This window comes from Pongo abelii, chromosome 12 (genome assembly GCF_028885655.2).
Source record: "Pongo abelii isolate AG06213 chromosome 12, NHGRI_mPonAbe1-v2.0_pri, whole genome shotgun sequence".
In the NCBI taxonomy this organism is placed as follows: Eukaryota; Metazoa; Chordata; class Mammalia; order Primates; family Hominidae; genus Pongo; species Pongo abelii.
This window is the reverse complement of record NC_071997.2, coordinates 43052625-43067823: the sequence shown is the minus strand read 5'-3', so window position 1 is coordinate 43067823 and position 15199 is coordinate 43052625. Positions and strand designations below refer to the sequence as shown.

Here is a 15199-nt window from a genome sequence, read left to right as displayed (position 1 = left end):
AAAAATGGGAAGTGCATATTAAACTAATATATTTCATAAAGAACTAAAAGTAGAACTACCCTTTGATTCAGCAATCCCACTACCGGGAAAAGAAGTCATTACATGAAAAAGATACTTGCACAAGCATGTTTATAGCAGCACGATTTGCAATCACAAAATTGTGGAACCAACCCAAATGCTCATCAATCAATGAGTGGATAAAGAAACTGTGATATATATGATATATATATATGATATATGATATATATATATCTCAATAGATATAGCTATATGGTGGAATACTACTCAGCCATAAAAAGGAATTAATTAACAGCATTCGCAGTGACCTGGATGAGATTGGAGACTATTATTCTAAGTGAAGTAACTCAGGAATGGAAAACCAAACATTGTATGTTCTCACTGATATGTGGGAGCTAAGCTACGAGGATGCAAAGGCATAAGAATGATACAATGGACTTTGGGGACTTGGGGGGAAGGGTGGGTGGGGGGTGAGAGATAAAAGACTACAAATAGGGTACAGTGTATATGCCTTGGGTGATGGGTGCACCAGGATCTCACAAATCTCCACTAAAGAACTTACTACATGTAACCAAACACCTCCTGTACCCCATTAACCTATGGAAAAATAAAAAAATAAATTAAATAAATAAATGAATATACTTCAGAATATGTTGGCAGTGAGTTTTCATCAGTTTCAGATAAGGGCCCAGGTGCTCTAGGGAGCACAAACAGCAAAACACTGAATCTTTACTTTAAAGTGCTCAGGGGATGGTTAAAACATACACCTCTGGAAAGACCCCAGAGGCACCATGCAGATCAGGGGTCTGGGCTACAGGTCCTCATGGAGTTTAGAAGAGAGGGTTATTGACGGCTGGTATGGACAGTCCTCGATGTCTTCATGGAACAAATTGTCCGAGAGCCTCACTTTGAGGAGATTTTTGTAGGAACTAGGGGGTGCAGATGGGGAGAGAGAGCACTTAGAAGTGGAGCATGGGGTGGTGAAAGGACAAATTTCAGAGTGTCCAAGGCCTGTTTATGCCTTAGGACAGACTAGAATCCTTACCATTGCCTACTAGGTTAGCAAGATCTAGCCCCCGCCTAGCTCCCTGTGCTCCAACCACAGGCCTGCGTTGAAAGAAAACTAAACTCCTGTGACTTATAATAAATACTGCCAAGGAGGGAAGGCGAAGATGTCAGTGTGACTCCATTGTGGCCTAAGGAAGATGTGTCTTGACTCTACACACAGACATACTGATCTCTTGGCAGGAAGCCCCTTGGAGTGGAGGTGGAGCGCTCAGGTGGGGCAGCTTGAGGTCCCTGGTCACTAAGATCTTTCCTCTGCTCTGACTCCAAGCAAATCAAGTTTCCTGAGTCATCTGACTGTGTCAACTGTCCCTGGGAAAGAATGCAGGCATAGCTGGCCCCTGAACAGATCCATTCCCCACTGTAGTGAGTGCCTGGGTATTTTATCTATCTCTTTTACGAGTTCTGTCCACTACCCACAAACACACAAAAGTACACATTTCCCTTGTAGGCATGCCACTGGGATTCCTGTGCTGAGTTCCAACATGTGGGTGTGTTCCCCCGGGCGAGGAGGGAAGTGTTAATTCCACACACCAGCCAATCATACAGGTAAAAGGTCTGCAACAAATAACAGGATGACAGGAAGTGGACTTTAAAGCAGGCACAGAAGACTTAGAATTTCTCGGGTCTCACCCCTTGGAGATTAGACATAGGCAACAGGCAACATTTGGATACTTGTCAGGGGTCAGGCCCCACCTCAGTTTGATTGATAGGTGAATGAAAATAAATTTTTCCTTAGAGTGAAACACCTAGAGAGTCTTGAAAAACCAGACCTTCACTAATTTGAGAGCATGAACCAAACTGATTATTTGCCTTGTCAAGATTCTTTCCAGGCCGGGTGTGGTGGCTCACACGGTAATGCTAGAACTTTGGGAGGCTGAGGCGGGCAGATTGCTTGAGTCCAGGAGTTAGACACCAGCCTGGGCAAAATGGTGAAACCCCGTTTCTATTTAAAAAAAAAAAAAAAAATTCTTTCCAGAGCAGTCAGGTGTGTTTAAAATGCTGACCCCTGGTGGATATTTCCTGACCTACTCTTTTAGCACCACATGAAGGAGACTCGGAGGCAAGATGTCAAAGCTAATCTTCCCTGTTTTTAAGCTTTCTCAGGTTTAAAGCTAAGAACCCAATAGATGAGTTTCATTATCTCCAGAAACTTTTATGGAGAGAACTGGGCTTAATATCAAGCATGTTGAGATTTGCTGTTGTGGCTTAGAAATTTCATAGTTATGTGAAGAGAAAACACAAAATTATTTGGTGTCCCCAAGATTTGCAAGAATTTTACCCCAATTTGACACCCCCTGTTGAAGCCCAATTTATGTCCCACCCAAAATGAAGCTTGAAATGTGTTTTAGCCAGCCTGTGATTGAGAAAATAGAAAATCTTCTACCTTCTACCCAAATTAACATGTAGTCGAAATGTACTGCTGATGCGGTAAGGGGCCTTTCCTTGAAGTTAAAGACCATCTCCCTCCTTTGTATTGACAGACACTACCAGGGCCAGGCGGGAGAGCTGGGAGGACTTGACCTCAGGGTCCCTGACTTAGCAGCTATGTGGTCCACGGGCCTCAGCCCTGGCATCCTGATGTCCTTGCCCCACACCCAGATCAAGTGAATCAGAACCTCTGGATGGAGGAGGTAGGGCACTTTTGGTAAAAAGCTCCTGCAGGTCAGCCTGATGAGGACACATATCTAGTTCAATTCCCTCCCTTTATGAAAACTGAGGCCTAGGGAGGAGAGGTTGCTTGACCAAGGGCCCTCCAGTGAGCCTGTAGGAAAACTCCGACTCACCAATGAAAGACTTGAATTCAGCCTTGAGTTTTCAAATAGTTGTCCTTGATTCTGTAGTGTTGTAGCAGGTCAGGCCGAGAAGTGACAGAAGGAGCCACACTCCTCTTGAGGTTTGCTTGTCTTCCCTCTCTGTGCTTTTCTCTCCCATCTCAGCCCCTCCACCTCCCGGTCACCTGTGCACCGCCTCCCAGTTGAACAAAAGCCTCACTTAAGCATGAACCCCAGGCCTGGCTTTCCTAATCCATGGCCCCTGCCTTGTGCTATATAAAGTGCTGGCCCCTTGATTATTAATTTCTTCACTGCGGGCTGAGACCAGACCTGCAATACCCCACCAAGCCAAACTCAAATGTTTGCACATCCATTTGCTTTAAACATAGACCCAATAAGCCTATGTTAATCCATTTAGAACCTGCCTGCTCTGTATACTCCATGAAACTGTACCCAATATCTGCTGGCCAAGGATAAGCCCCAAGCCATAAAGGCTCCAAGCCACTGCAGCCCATAGGAGTTCTCTGACCCAGAGATCCCCTGCTGTGCTGCTGGGTGACTTTACCTGGCCATGTAAGCCCCCTTTCCAATTATCTTCTTTCCTAGGAGTCCTGTTGCCCTCCTTCCCCTCTGAGTAGGACCCCATCTCCACACTATAGCCTCCTTGACCGATTCCTGCTATAAAGGACCTTCTCCATTGTAAACCTGTTAAAGCATCACCCAGAAAGAAAGCCTATGTGTGCTACCGCCACCTCGTGGTCATATCTTTTTCCTTAACCTCCAAATCTCTGAAAAATCCTTCACTGTGGGCCTTTTCCCTCTTCTAAGCTTCCTTCCAAATATTCCTGATCCGAGTCCCCAGTCTTCTCAAATTTGCTGGCCTGTCGAATAAATTAATCCCTATTGATATATCAGTGGCCAATTCATTTATTCACTGGCCAGATATTCACTGAGCACCCAGTATATTGCAAGCAATGGCCTTGGGACTTGAGATACACTGTAGAACAAAACAGACAAAAATATCTGCATGGGTTAAGCTGACATTCTAGCAGCATGATGATGATTTAAAGTTTTTCCACTTAGGAATATTTTACGGAACACTTTAAACCAAAGTAAGGAACCGTTTTGTTTTTTTGTTTGTTTGAGACAGGGTCTCACTATCACCCAGATTGGGGTGCAGTGGCATGATCTCAGCTCACTGCAACCGTCACCTTCCAGGTCTGAGTGATTCTCGTGCCTCAACCTCCCAAGTAGTTGGGATTACAGGCATGTACCACCACGCCCGGCTAATTTTTTAGCATTTTCAGTAGAGACAGGGTTTTGCCATGTTGGTCAGGCTGGTCTTGAACCCCTGGCCTCAAGCGCTCTGCCCGCCTCAGCCTCCCAAAGTGCTGGGATTACAGGCGTGAGCCGCCATGCCCAGCTAGGAAGTGTTAAGAGGGGAGTTTTTGGTGTCATCAATGGGCTAGTGGGATAGAGAGTAAGGAGATGGGCTAGGTTTATAATTAGGAGAATCCCTTTATGCTAGTGCATATGCCAAAATTTACGCACTGTGTGATTTATGCTTTTTATTTTATTTTATTTATTTATTTATTTTGAGACAGAGTTTTGCTCTTGTTGCCCAGGCTGGAGTGCAATGGCGTGTTCTCAGCTCACTGCAGTCTCCACCTCCCAGGTTCAAGTGATTCTCCTGCCTCAGCCTCCTGAGTAGCTGGGATTACAGGTATGCGCCACCATGCCCGGCTAATTTTATATTTTTAATAGAGATGAGGTTTCACCATGTTGGTCAGGCTGATCTCGAACTCCTGACCTCATGTGATCCACCTGCCTCGGCCTCCCAAAGTCCAAAGATTACAGGCATGAGCCACCGCACCCAGCTAATGCATTTTAAAACAGTACTTCTCAAATTTAATGTGCATGGGAGATCTGGTTAAGATGATGACCCTAAGTCAGTAAGTCAAGCCTGAGGCCTGAGAATCTGCATTTTAACTCCAGAAGCATGCTGATGTTGCTGATGCATGAACCACACTTGGAGCAATAAGGCTCTAAAGCAGATTCCTTTGAGCACTGACTCTTCTAGGACTAATAATAATAATAATATGCCACTCACCACAGAAGGTTATTGCAAAGATTAAGTAACTTTGCAATAACTCAACATTGCCTATTATTTGCATTTAGTGGTGGGAAAACCAAGGCTCTGAGGTGTTAACTAGCTTGCTTATGAGCACCCAGTGCAAGCAGGAGAGTCAGAGTGTGACTGCAGAGTCCCAGAGTTCACCCATGTGACTGTTTTGATGCCTTGCCTGTTCCTAACCTGTAGCTTGCTGCTTGACCTAGTTTGCATGAAGAGTCTTAGCCTTGGGTTTTATCTTCTGTAACATGAAGGGAGGCAGCATATAGAGCCTCACAAATATTAGCTGCTATTGTTGTCATTAAGCTTTGATGAGTTTTCTGCCTTGAACCTCCTCCTTTTACCAGGATTAAAAATATATCAACGACACATGCCCTGCCCTGCCAGCTACTCCCATTTTATATACAAGAAAGAGAAAACTCAGAGATGTTTGATGACCTCCTCAACATCATAGGATCTTAGATCTAGAGAAGACCGTAAACATTTTCTCCAGTTTGTTGCCTTTTAGCCTACTTAGTTTAGTTTGCTTTTAGCAATGAAGTCTCCCTTTCAAACAAAGTCCCATGGGAGGTCCAAGTTGTAAAGAAGAGAAAAACAGAGGGCTCTGTTGGGAACAGGGTTCAAGGGATGAATCCTGGCCCATTTATCCCTGCAGAGGGGAGCTGCAGGGCTTCCCATTTCCAGAGACCTCAGAGAGAAGGGTCCAAAGAGCTCTGTTTGGAAAATCCCCATCCAAATCAACACTCCCCTCAAACAAATGAGGAACAGTCCCCAAAAAGGGAGGTGACTTGGCCAAAATCAGACAGCAAGTGCATGACCTCACTGTGGCCTGCCTCTTGGACTCCAGAGACCAAGCCCAGAATCTAACAGAAACAACCTGGGCAGGTGAAAGCACCACACTCCTCACTAGCCTGACTGTTTACTGAGGTGTGTTTGATAAGTGGTCACTCATGGTCTTGCACTCCCACCTATGGGGCCAAATTCAATACTCCATTCACTAATCTCATAATTTCCCAGATGCTCCTTTCCTTACACCCTGGTTGTTGGGGGGCAAGTCTTTTTATTTTCTAGGTAATGTGAAATAAAATATACCTGCAAAAAACTGCCTAACTACATCCATGCCAAGAAATAGAATGTTGTCTGGACCCTAAAATCCCCCAGGTGCTCCTGCCTGCCACTCTGTCTCCCACGGGCCAAGCTTCACTGGGCCTTCAGAGAGAGCATGGCCTTGCTTCTGTCTGCATCACCTGTTTCCACAGCCCTCCACACAACAGCCCCATGTTGCCCATTTTGAACTTTATAGAAATGGAATCACACTCTATGCATGCTTTTGTGATTCTTGTACCCACATGATGTTTGTAAGATTCATCTGTCTTGTGAGGTGCAGCTGGCTGTAATTCATTCGTTTTCTTTGCCAAAGAGCGTTGTGTTGTGTGCAGATATGTGATGTACGAATTCATTCTGTGATGGGTGCTCCAGTAGAGGCTGTTGTGGACAATGCTGCCCCACATCTTTTTTGCAGAGATTTGCTCTCATGTTATCCAGGGAGAGTGAGGCTGAAGGAAGAAAAGAACTCTCAGAGAAGAGGCAGCCAGACCCCAGCCTCTGGGGTGAGAAAGACACATTGGTCTTTCAATTTCCTCAGCACTCTATAACCAAAGCCTGTCAAGGCCAAGGACATAGTCAACAATATAGGCATTTTTGAGATTTTATTGTAAAACAGAGCTGAAGTCACAGGAAGTAGGGAACTTTGCACCCAACATATACAGCATTCATTTGCTGAGTACCTGCCAAGAGCGAGGCTAGGTGCTCAGCCCTGCAGGGACTTGAGACATATACGAGTCATGTTTCCTGCTCTGCAGAGCTCCCAGCCTGGTGGGGGAGATAGGCAGAGGCACAGCCATCTTTCATACAACTCTCCAAGTGCCAGAAGCTCTACAATGTCAAGGAGCAATTCATTCCTTCAGCAGAGGAGGAAAGAACCCCCAGGAGCCACATTTGCTCAGAGCCTTGGGAGCTGAGAAACTTCTGATAGGAGGTAAAGTACTGCAGGCAGCTGTAAAAAATCTGGAGTGGAGATGGAGCTTGGAGCCTGGGCAGCCGTGCCTGGACAGAGGAGTCCAGATTATGGAAGTGTTTTATAAGGGAAAAAAAAAATTATGGGGCCAACATAGTACCATAACTTTTAATTTTTACAAGTTGGGACATCACAAAAAAGAAGAAAAAAAAGGGAAAAGCTACCATTTACTTTCACCATCATTTCACAAATGCAGGAATATTTTAAGACCCCAGCCTCTCCCAGAAAGAACATAATCTCCAAATGAAGGGCTCTCCTTCACGGGGACCAAAAAAAAAAAATCATGAAATCCTTAATTTTCATTTTCCACAAACCCTTAAAAACCTTCCTCATGGACTGGCCTTTTTTTTGTAAAACAGGGTGTGGGAGCCCCTTGGTTGGGGGTCATCAAGTGGCCTGATGGATCTGGGACATGAGAACGTGGAATGAGGGAGGAGAAGGCAGTGGGGAGAGGAGAGCAGGTTGGGCAGTTGGTCGGGGTTTGATCCTGAATGCAGAGGCGACACGGAAGAGCTTTGTGCAGGGGCTGCTGTGCTCTGATTCACACATTAGAAAGACCATTCTGGAGGCAGCATGGAGGCTGGTCAGTTGAAGAGGAGGCAGAGTCCTGTGACCAGGTTCTTGTGACGCCTTCTGAGGGTCCACCTCTCAATGGCTGGTCCTCAGTGCCCCCATAGCCGGGAGCCCTGGGGCAGAGGGACTGGTAGTCCCTGAAGTCCTTGCCATGCCAGAATGGGAACAGGCAGGCCTGGGCAGTACTACTCATCCTCCTGGAAGTAGAATTTGGTGACCACGACGCCTTCGTCAGGCATATTGGTGAGGCTGACGGGCTGGTCAGCTTCCATCGCTGTGCAGAGGAACCAGCCAGGGCAGGCGGCAGACTCGAAACTGGTGGTGGGGCCGCTGTCTGAGCGGATGAAGGTGAAGCGCTTGTCCTGCTTTCTGTTCTCACTCAGGTCAGTGATGTTAACTGCCTGGAAATCAAAAGACAGGCAGGTGAGAACTGAGGCCTAGGAAGTCCTGTGCTGCTCCCTCTCCACTCCACACCATGACATGGCCCTCTGGACAGCCCAGAGTTAGTACAGGGGAAATGCCATACCCTAAAAGCCCCCAGGTGCTCCTGTCTGCCACTCTGTGGGGCTCTGGGACTTAGGTTTATTTATTTATTAATTAATTTTCCCGAGACGGAGTCTTGCTCTGTCACCTAGGCTGGAGTGCAGTGGCACGATCTCGGCTCACTGCAACCTCCACCTCCTGGATTCAAGCGATTCTCCTGCCTCAGCCTCCTGAGTAGCTGGGATTACAGGCATGCACCACCACACCTGTCTAATGCTTTGTATTTTTAATAGAGACAGGGTTTCACCATGTTGGCCAGGCTGGTCTCAAACTCCTGACCTCGTGATCTGCCCACCTTGGCCTCTCAAAGTGCTGGGATTACAGGCGTGAGCCACCACGCCTGGACTGGCCCAGGTTTCTTAGGATAGCAAAGACACAAAGAGGCTGTCCCACTGTCATACCTTGACTTTGGGAAATCTGGCCACTCTGGCCTCAGACCAGTAAGTCTGGTAAATACACGGCACCATCAGCAGAAGCCAAGGCCTGTAGAGCTGGTGTTCTGTCAGGGTTTGAGCTCTGAGAAGATGGGGTGGTGGTGTGTTCCATGCAATGTCCTAGCCATCCCCACTCCTCACAGAACAGGCAATCACCCTCCAGAACAGTGTCCGTGGTGAGGGATGTGACAGTGCCACAGTATGGCCACTCACATTGAGGTTAAGGTTGCATCCAGCAAGCCCCTGAGACAAAGCCATGTTTTCCCAGGGCTGGGAAACCCATTAACATTACATGAGATAAAGGAGCACAGGGCTCTGGGTGGGGCACCAACTAGTCAATGTGAGTCAATAAGGATTGGAAGAGAAAGGTCCTGAGGATGGGCTTTGCTAGAAGACAGCAGGTCTGAGTGGGTAGGGGGCCCTTGAGCAAGGGAGTAGCACACAGAGATTCAGGTCCTGTGGTAGATGGTTACAGTGGTGTGAACACATGTCTCCTGGTGTTCACACTCTTATGCAGTCTCCTCTCACAAGGGGCTAGACTTAGTCACATTACTGGCTTTGGCCAATAGGATGATGCAGGCAGAAGTTATAATAAGTGCCTGCACGTTGAGGCTCTTTTTGGAATAATCCCTTTTGGAAGTCAGCCGCCATGCTGTAAGGAAGCTCAAGCTAACTCTTAAACACTGAGAGATCACATGGAAAGAGAGCCTGGAGGATGAGGGACCACCTTGGATGCCCAGCACAAGCCAGGCACTCTGCTGAATGCAGCTGCCAAAGTGACTACAGCATGTTCCACCACATGGAACAGAATCCTAGTCAACTAATCCTAGTCAACCCATAGAATCATAAGAAAAAATTTTGGTTGTTTCAAGCCACTGGGTTTTGGGGTGATTTGAGATCCAAAGCATGTTTTTACCTCCAGCTGGAGTCTGGTCTCATCACCAGACTTGACACAGGACAGGCACATCTTCCCTCCATGGATTCCCAAGAACAGAGCATGAGGCTCAATGGGTACCACATCTATCTTTTCTGGAGAAGAGCAGAGGGGAGGGTCAGGTTAACAGAAGAGGAGGCAGCAATAATGAAGAGACACTGGATATTTTTCTGTCTCCCCTGGTCCCCACAAAACTAAAATCCCAAGGTCAGAAGGGCAGAGAGGTCTCATCTTCCTGGTCTGCATCTAAACAGAAGATTAAACCAAGCACACTATCCAGTTACTCCTAGAGGCCTGAGTCTCCCGGATGTTGTTCCATGTGATTTCCATCTTTCCTTCACTTTCCCCAGGATATCTGTGCTCCAGGTCAACAGGAGTGTTGCTGAGGGGCAGGGAAAATGAACAAGGCCATGAGTGGGGCTCCACAGGAGCCTAGGAGTCTCTGAACCTCCTCTTTCCCTAAGGGGCCTCCATGCTCTCATGTAGCAACAAAAATCTCAGCTTCCTCATGCTTCAGTGTGTTCATTAGGAGAACTACCAGGACAGGAAAGGTAGGTCTCATCCACTTTCAGAGCGAGGCACAGGAGACAGAACCAGGGAATAGGGAAGGTGGGAAGGTGGAGGTAATACCGTCCTACAACAACAAACAGGTGAGTGAAAACATCCTAGAAGGCTAGAGCTAAAAGAATCGCACATCCTGTTGTCCAACTGACATAATCCCACTGAAGAGAAAGCTGAGGAACAGAGTGGGTGAAGCTTCTTCAAGGTCATCCAGCTTGTTCAATGCATGGACCAGAATATGGCTGAGTATGGTGTCCAGGAATAAGAGACATAGCCCAGCCTTATACATAGTGGATTAATTTGGGATTGAGTTAGGGTTTGAACAACATAGGAACATGGAGGCTTAATAGGCACTTGAGGAAGGGAACGGTCAACCTTGCCTTCTGGTATTTGCCCTTCCCATCTGTGGCCCTGGGACCACTGTGCATATAGGCACTGACCCCTGACCTAGACTCTACCTCTCCACGCCCTCTTCAGGCTGCCCTTATATGTGCCCTTTCATAGCCAGGCCCTCCCAGCTTCAAACTTGAATACAAAGACCCAACAAGGATTAGGACATTGCACCTAGGGTTTGTGCAGACAGGCCATGCTGCTGCAGACAGAGGGGCAAAGTGACCCGATGCCCACACACATTGGCTTTCCTGGCAACCACTCACCTTCTAAATTGACATTTGGTCCTTGCAAGTATCCAGCAACTAGTTGGTTGTTCCTCAGGTAGAAGGTCTTCTGGTTAACATCCCAGATTCTGAAAAGGAAAAGGACTCAGCTGTAGTGCACAGCCACCATGTGCCCAGCCTTGTGCTTGGCACCTTCCTGTGTCCCCCAGAACTTGTCAAATTTGCATCCAGCTGTTCCGGGGGTATAGTATTTTAGTATACCCATGGCATGCATGGATGAGAAGACTGAGGTTGACACTGGTTAAGAGGCAGGCCCAGCCCTCAAAGCTGGTGAGCAGTGAGCCCACATTTGACTCCCCTCCTTACTTGCTTGCCAACTGAGATTCCCAGGGAAGGCACTTCTGTTTCAGCAAAGCATGCTGTAGAGCAGCAACATCCAAAAGAACTTTCTGGGATGCAAAAATCTTCTATAGCTGCACTGCCCAATAGGGTGGCCACTAACCACGTGTGGCTATTAAGCTCTTGAAATGTGGATAGTGTGACCAAGGGTTTGGATTTTAAATTTTCTTCTATTTTCATTCATTTAAGTATAAATTTAAATAGCCACCTGAGTCTAGTGGCTACCACAGCACCTAGTTAGAAGTTTCAAGAGACGGAACACCTTGCAGCTAACTCGCTCTGAGCCTTAGACCAGGAGGGTCTGTCCCTAGAGCCTTTCCTCCATTAGCTGGTGACCTGCTCAGAGTCCTGCAGGAGCAGCTGCCCTTGGGAACAAGCCAGCTTCCTCTCTACCTCAGCCAGTGACCTGATTCTGGGTCCCAATTCTTTCTTCTTGGTAAAGGGCCTCTCTGGTTGAGAGCAGGACTCAAAGCTGTGAGATGTAATAAACAGAGCCCCAGCCAGCATGACCTGGGACCTGTGCCTCACCTCCTCACCTGTGAAGTGTGGCTAACTGTACCCACCTCATCAGGTGGCTCTGAGGAGCCCACACGCTCGACGAGGGGTGGCCAGGCAAACCAAAGTGCTTTGCATGTGGCAGCATTGGCCTGTTTGTGATTATCCTAGTTTCTAGATTTAGCCTCAGTCTGGAGGGATAAACCTCACCTGCTGGGGCCTCCAGGAGGATCTCCTGGAGCTTCTAGCTGATCAGAGCAGGGAGAGGCAACCTGGGGAAGCAGACAGTCCCCATATCTGGACGGGAGAGACTTGTCACTCATACACCCACAGAGCCCGACTTGCAGCCTCGGCCCAGACAAACATAAAGGTCAGAGTGGGGCAGAAGTCACCCCAACATGATTTCACTGCTGGAATGTTACAAGGCAGAGGGCATGCACAAGCAGTCCTGTCATTTCTATCAGCATCACATCTTTACAATAGTGATGGTCTCACAAAGCCCTGATTCCATTTTCAAATCACAGTGGTTTTCAGGCTCTTTACAATGCACAGAATACTGTTATGCTATTATCTGTGCATTTAATTTTCACAACAACCCTGTAAGGCACACAAGGAGTTATTGTGAATCTCATGTCACAGATGTCACAGATGGGGAAACCAATGTCCCTGGAGAGCGGGACCCTCCGACGTGTCAGCACAGACAGGCATTGCTCATATCAGTCTGGGCCTTTGGGCTGTGCCCCTGGTGCCCCTCTCTGCTTCTCTGTCAGCACATTCAGCTAGGCCTGAATCGCAGTCTCACTCCTTGGCATGCATCTATTACTCACTGGGTTCCTGAGTCTCTGGGAAAGTAAGACAGCCCTCCGGTCATACTATCCACATCTGGGATATTTTGAAATACAAGTTCTGAAGCCCATGCATGTAACAGCCTCTTTCTTGAATAATGGACATCCTCTCCAGCCCAAACCCAGTTCTCAGGCCCTCTGAGGCCTGGCAGCTCCTGGCAGCTGTGATATGTTGCCAATCACCAGCTGATCCACCCTCACCTTCTCCTCCTTGGGGTAGCCTTACCTGAAGGCTTGCATCTTGCTGGATTTTCTCCCAGAAGGTCGGCAGACCGTCTCTGAATGGAAAAGGAAGAGGAGGAGAGCGATTAGGTGACTGCAGAGGCCTCTGCAGATTTCCATTCTGTGACTGCAACAAGGCAGTGGACTGCCATTGCGGGCCCAGAGTTGCGGTTTATAAAGAAATAGTCACTCACCCAAGCTAGGCGCCTGCCACCCTGCCCCACTCTGAGAAGCGGAAATACCCTCCTCGCATTTCCAAAAAGAGAAACCCTTGCTGTTGTCACTTTCAACCCCGCTAAGTGTCGCAATGGAGTGTTGTAACTCATTCCCTCCCCTTTTTCTCCTGTGCAATTTCCCCAAAATTGAGATTTCTATTTCCCCTTCATTGAGTTCTTAGGAAGAAGAGCACAATGGAAATCAAACTCCCTACTGTGCCCGACAGGTACCCGGAGTCTGTTTGTTGACTTTTTAAAAAACAGATTTGAGCAGAAAGGCCGTTTTTTCATAATAAAATGATAGGGCTCCCTACACATGGGACAGTCTCATGTCACTTTGTGTTCTTTGAAGGATGGATAGCCTTGGACTCCGGACCATAGATTGGCAAACATTCTGTAAAGGACGAGATGGTAAATATTTTAGGTTTTGTGCGCCACGATTACTCAGTTCAGCTGTCTGTTTCACTAAAGGACATTGGCAATCCATAAATCAATAAGCCTAGCTGTGTTCCACTACAACTTTATTTGCAAAACCAGGGGATGGACCGGATTTGGCCTGAATCTGCTGACCCCTGATGTAAAGTGAGTTCTTCTGAGAGGTGCTTTGAAATCAACTCTTTTCCCACTACCTTACGTCTTTAAAGTTATGGTCTCAGGACGATGACATAAACTCAGCATTTGGACAGGAATAGGTCTAAATTCAACCTCTGCCACTCTTGCCATGTGCCACCCGTGTGACCTCGAACAAATCATTTCATTAGTTGAGCCTCTCTCTCTTCACTCTCAGAATGAGGGTGATCATGTCTTCTTCACAGATAGATGGAAGGAAGGAAGGGAAAGAGGGAGGGAGGGAGGAAGCAGGTGTAGGGAGGAAGAGGAGAACTTCTGGCCCATAATGGGCTCTGATACACATTAACTTCCTTCCTTACAATATTCTAGACCTGGGACCTGGAACGTTAGGAAAAAGGTAAGCATGCTCCTATTTTATGGGTAGGAAAAAGTTGAAGAGAATTTCTGCATGATCTACAGGATGGACAGTGCTGGTGCAGAAGCATAGGTTGCAGTGTTTTAGAGCTGGATGGGAGCTTGGAAATCATCCTATCCCAACCTGGCATTGTTTTCAAGAAGACTCAGAAAGATTTAGACAAAAAAGGGATCTGTCCAAGGTCACACAGCTTGCTGATGGCAAAGGTGTGCAGAGAAATCCAGGTCTTCTGACCTCCAGCCCCGGGCTTTATTAACAAATGCTTCAGAAACTTTAAACCCTAATATTCATCACACTCTGGGAAGAGGCAAATAAGTAGGCAGGTTAATATACATCACCCCCTTCAGCTAGTCCTCACAAAAACAAACAAATAAACAAAATGTCTCCTTGGCCATCAAAGGAAGATACTATTTCTCAAATGTGTTTCAAAAAGGATGGATGGACTGGGCACGGTGGCTCACACCTGTAATCCCAGCACTTTGGGAGGCTGAGGTGGGTGGATCACCTGAGGTCAGGAGTTCAAGACCAACCTGGCCAACATGGTGAAACTCCATCTCTACTAAAAATGCAAAAATTAGCAGGGCGTGGTGGCGTGTGCCTGTAATCCCAGCTACTCAGGAGGCTGAGGCAGGAGAATCACTTGAACCCAGGAGATGGAGGTTGCAGTGAGCCAAGATCACGCCACTGCACTCCAGCCTAAGCAACAGAGTAAGACTCCATCTCCAAAACAAAAACAAACAAAAAAGTATGAGTGACTCACTCAAGGTGACGCAGCCTGTGAGGGCAGCACAGGAATACAGACAAAATGTCAAAATATTTACTACTATAGCGGTTGATCTTGATGAGTCTATTTTCAACTAACAAATCAGAATCTTTCTCTCAACCAACACATCTTCCAACCAACAAATCAGAATCAAACACTTTGTGTCCAAAGAGTTAATCCTTCAAAGGAGGAAGACTATGAATGAATTTCCCAAAGGTTTAAAGAATGTATCCTTCAGAGGAAATAGAACATTTCTGCAAAATTGTGTCACCTCACTGGGTGATGGATTTTTCAGGCAAAATGGCATGTCTGTATTCCTGTACTGTCCTCATAAACAGTGTGACCTTGAGTGAGTCACCCATCCTTTTTGAAACACGTTCAAGAAATAGTGTCTTCCTGTGAGGGCCAAAGAAGAATTTTGTTTATTCATTTGTTTGTTTTTGTGAGGACTAGCTGAAGGAGATGATGTATATGAACCTGTCTACTTATTTGCCACTTCCAGAGTGTGTTGAATATTAGGGTTTAAAATTTCTGAAGTATTTGTTAA

The 15199-nt window shown here is 46.9% G+C and overlaps 1 protein-coding gene across 1 annotated transcript; it reads right to left on the bottom strand.

Moving 5' to 3' along the window:
- Nucleotides 1-6681: 6681 nt before the first annotated feature.
- IL1RN (interleukin 1 receptor antagonist) lies at nucleotides 6682-12877 on the bottom strand. The gene is made up of 4 exons (XM_002811797.4): nucleotides 12694-12877; nucleotides 10768-10856; nucleotides 9533-9645; nucleotides 6682-8040 (listed from the first exon to the last, which is right to left on the bottom strand). Exons 1-4 carry the CDS (start codon nucleotides 12807-12809, stop codon nucleotides 7825-7827), a joined length of 534 nt encoding a protein of 177 aa, XP_002811843.3. The 5' UTR covers nucleotides 12810-12877; the 3' UTR covers nucleotides 6682-7824.
- Between the last annotated feature and the right edge of the window lie 2322 nt (nucleotides 12878-15199).

Bases quoted from the DNA above. Each gene is read 5' to 3' on its own strand.
- IL1RN (XM_002811797.4), bottom strand. From the start codon at position 12,809: ATGGAAATCTGCAGAGGCCTCTGCAGTCACCTAATCGCTCTCCTCCTC. The intron at 10,857-12,693 runs GTAAGGCTACCC...TTTCCTTTTCAG, and splicing joins AGCAAGATGCAAGCCTTCAG to AATCTGGGATGTTAACCAGA. The intron at 9,646-10,767 runs GTGAGTGGTTGC...GCTCTTCTCCAG, and splicing joins ACCAAATGTCAATTTAGAAG to AAAAGATAGATGTGGTACCC.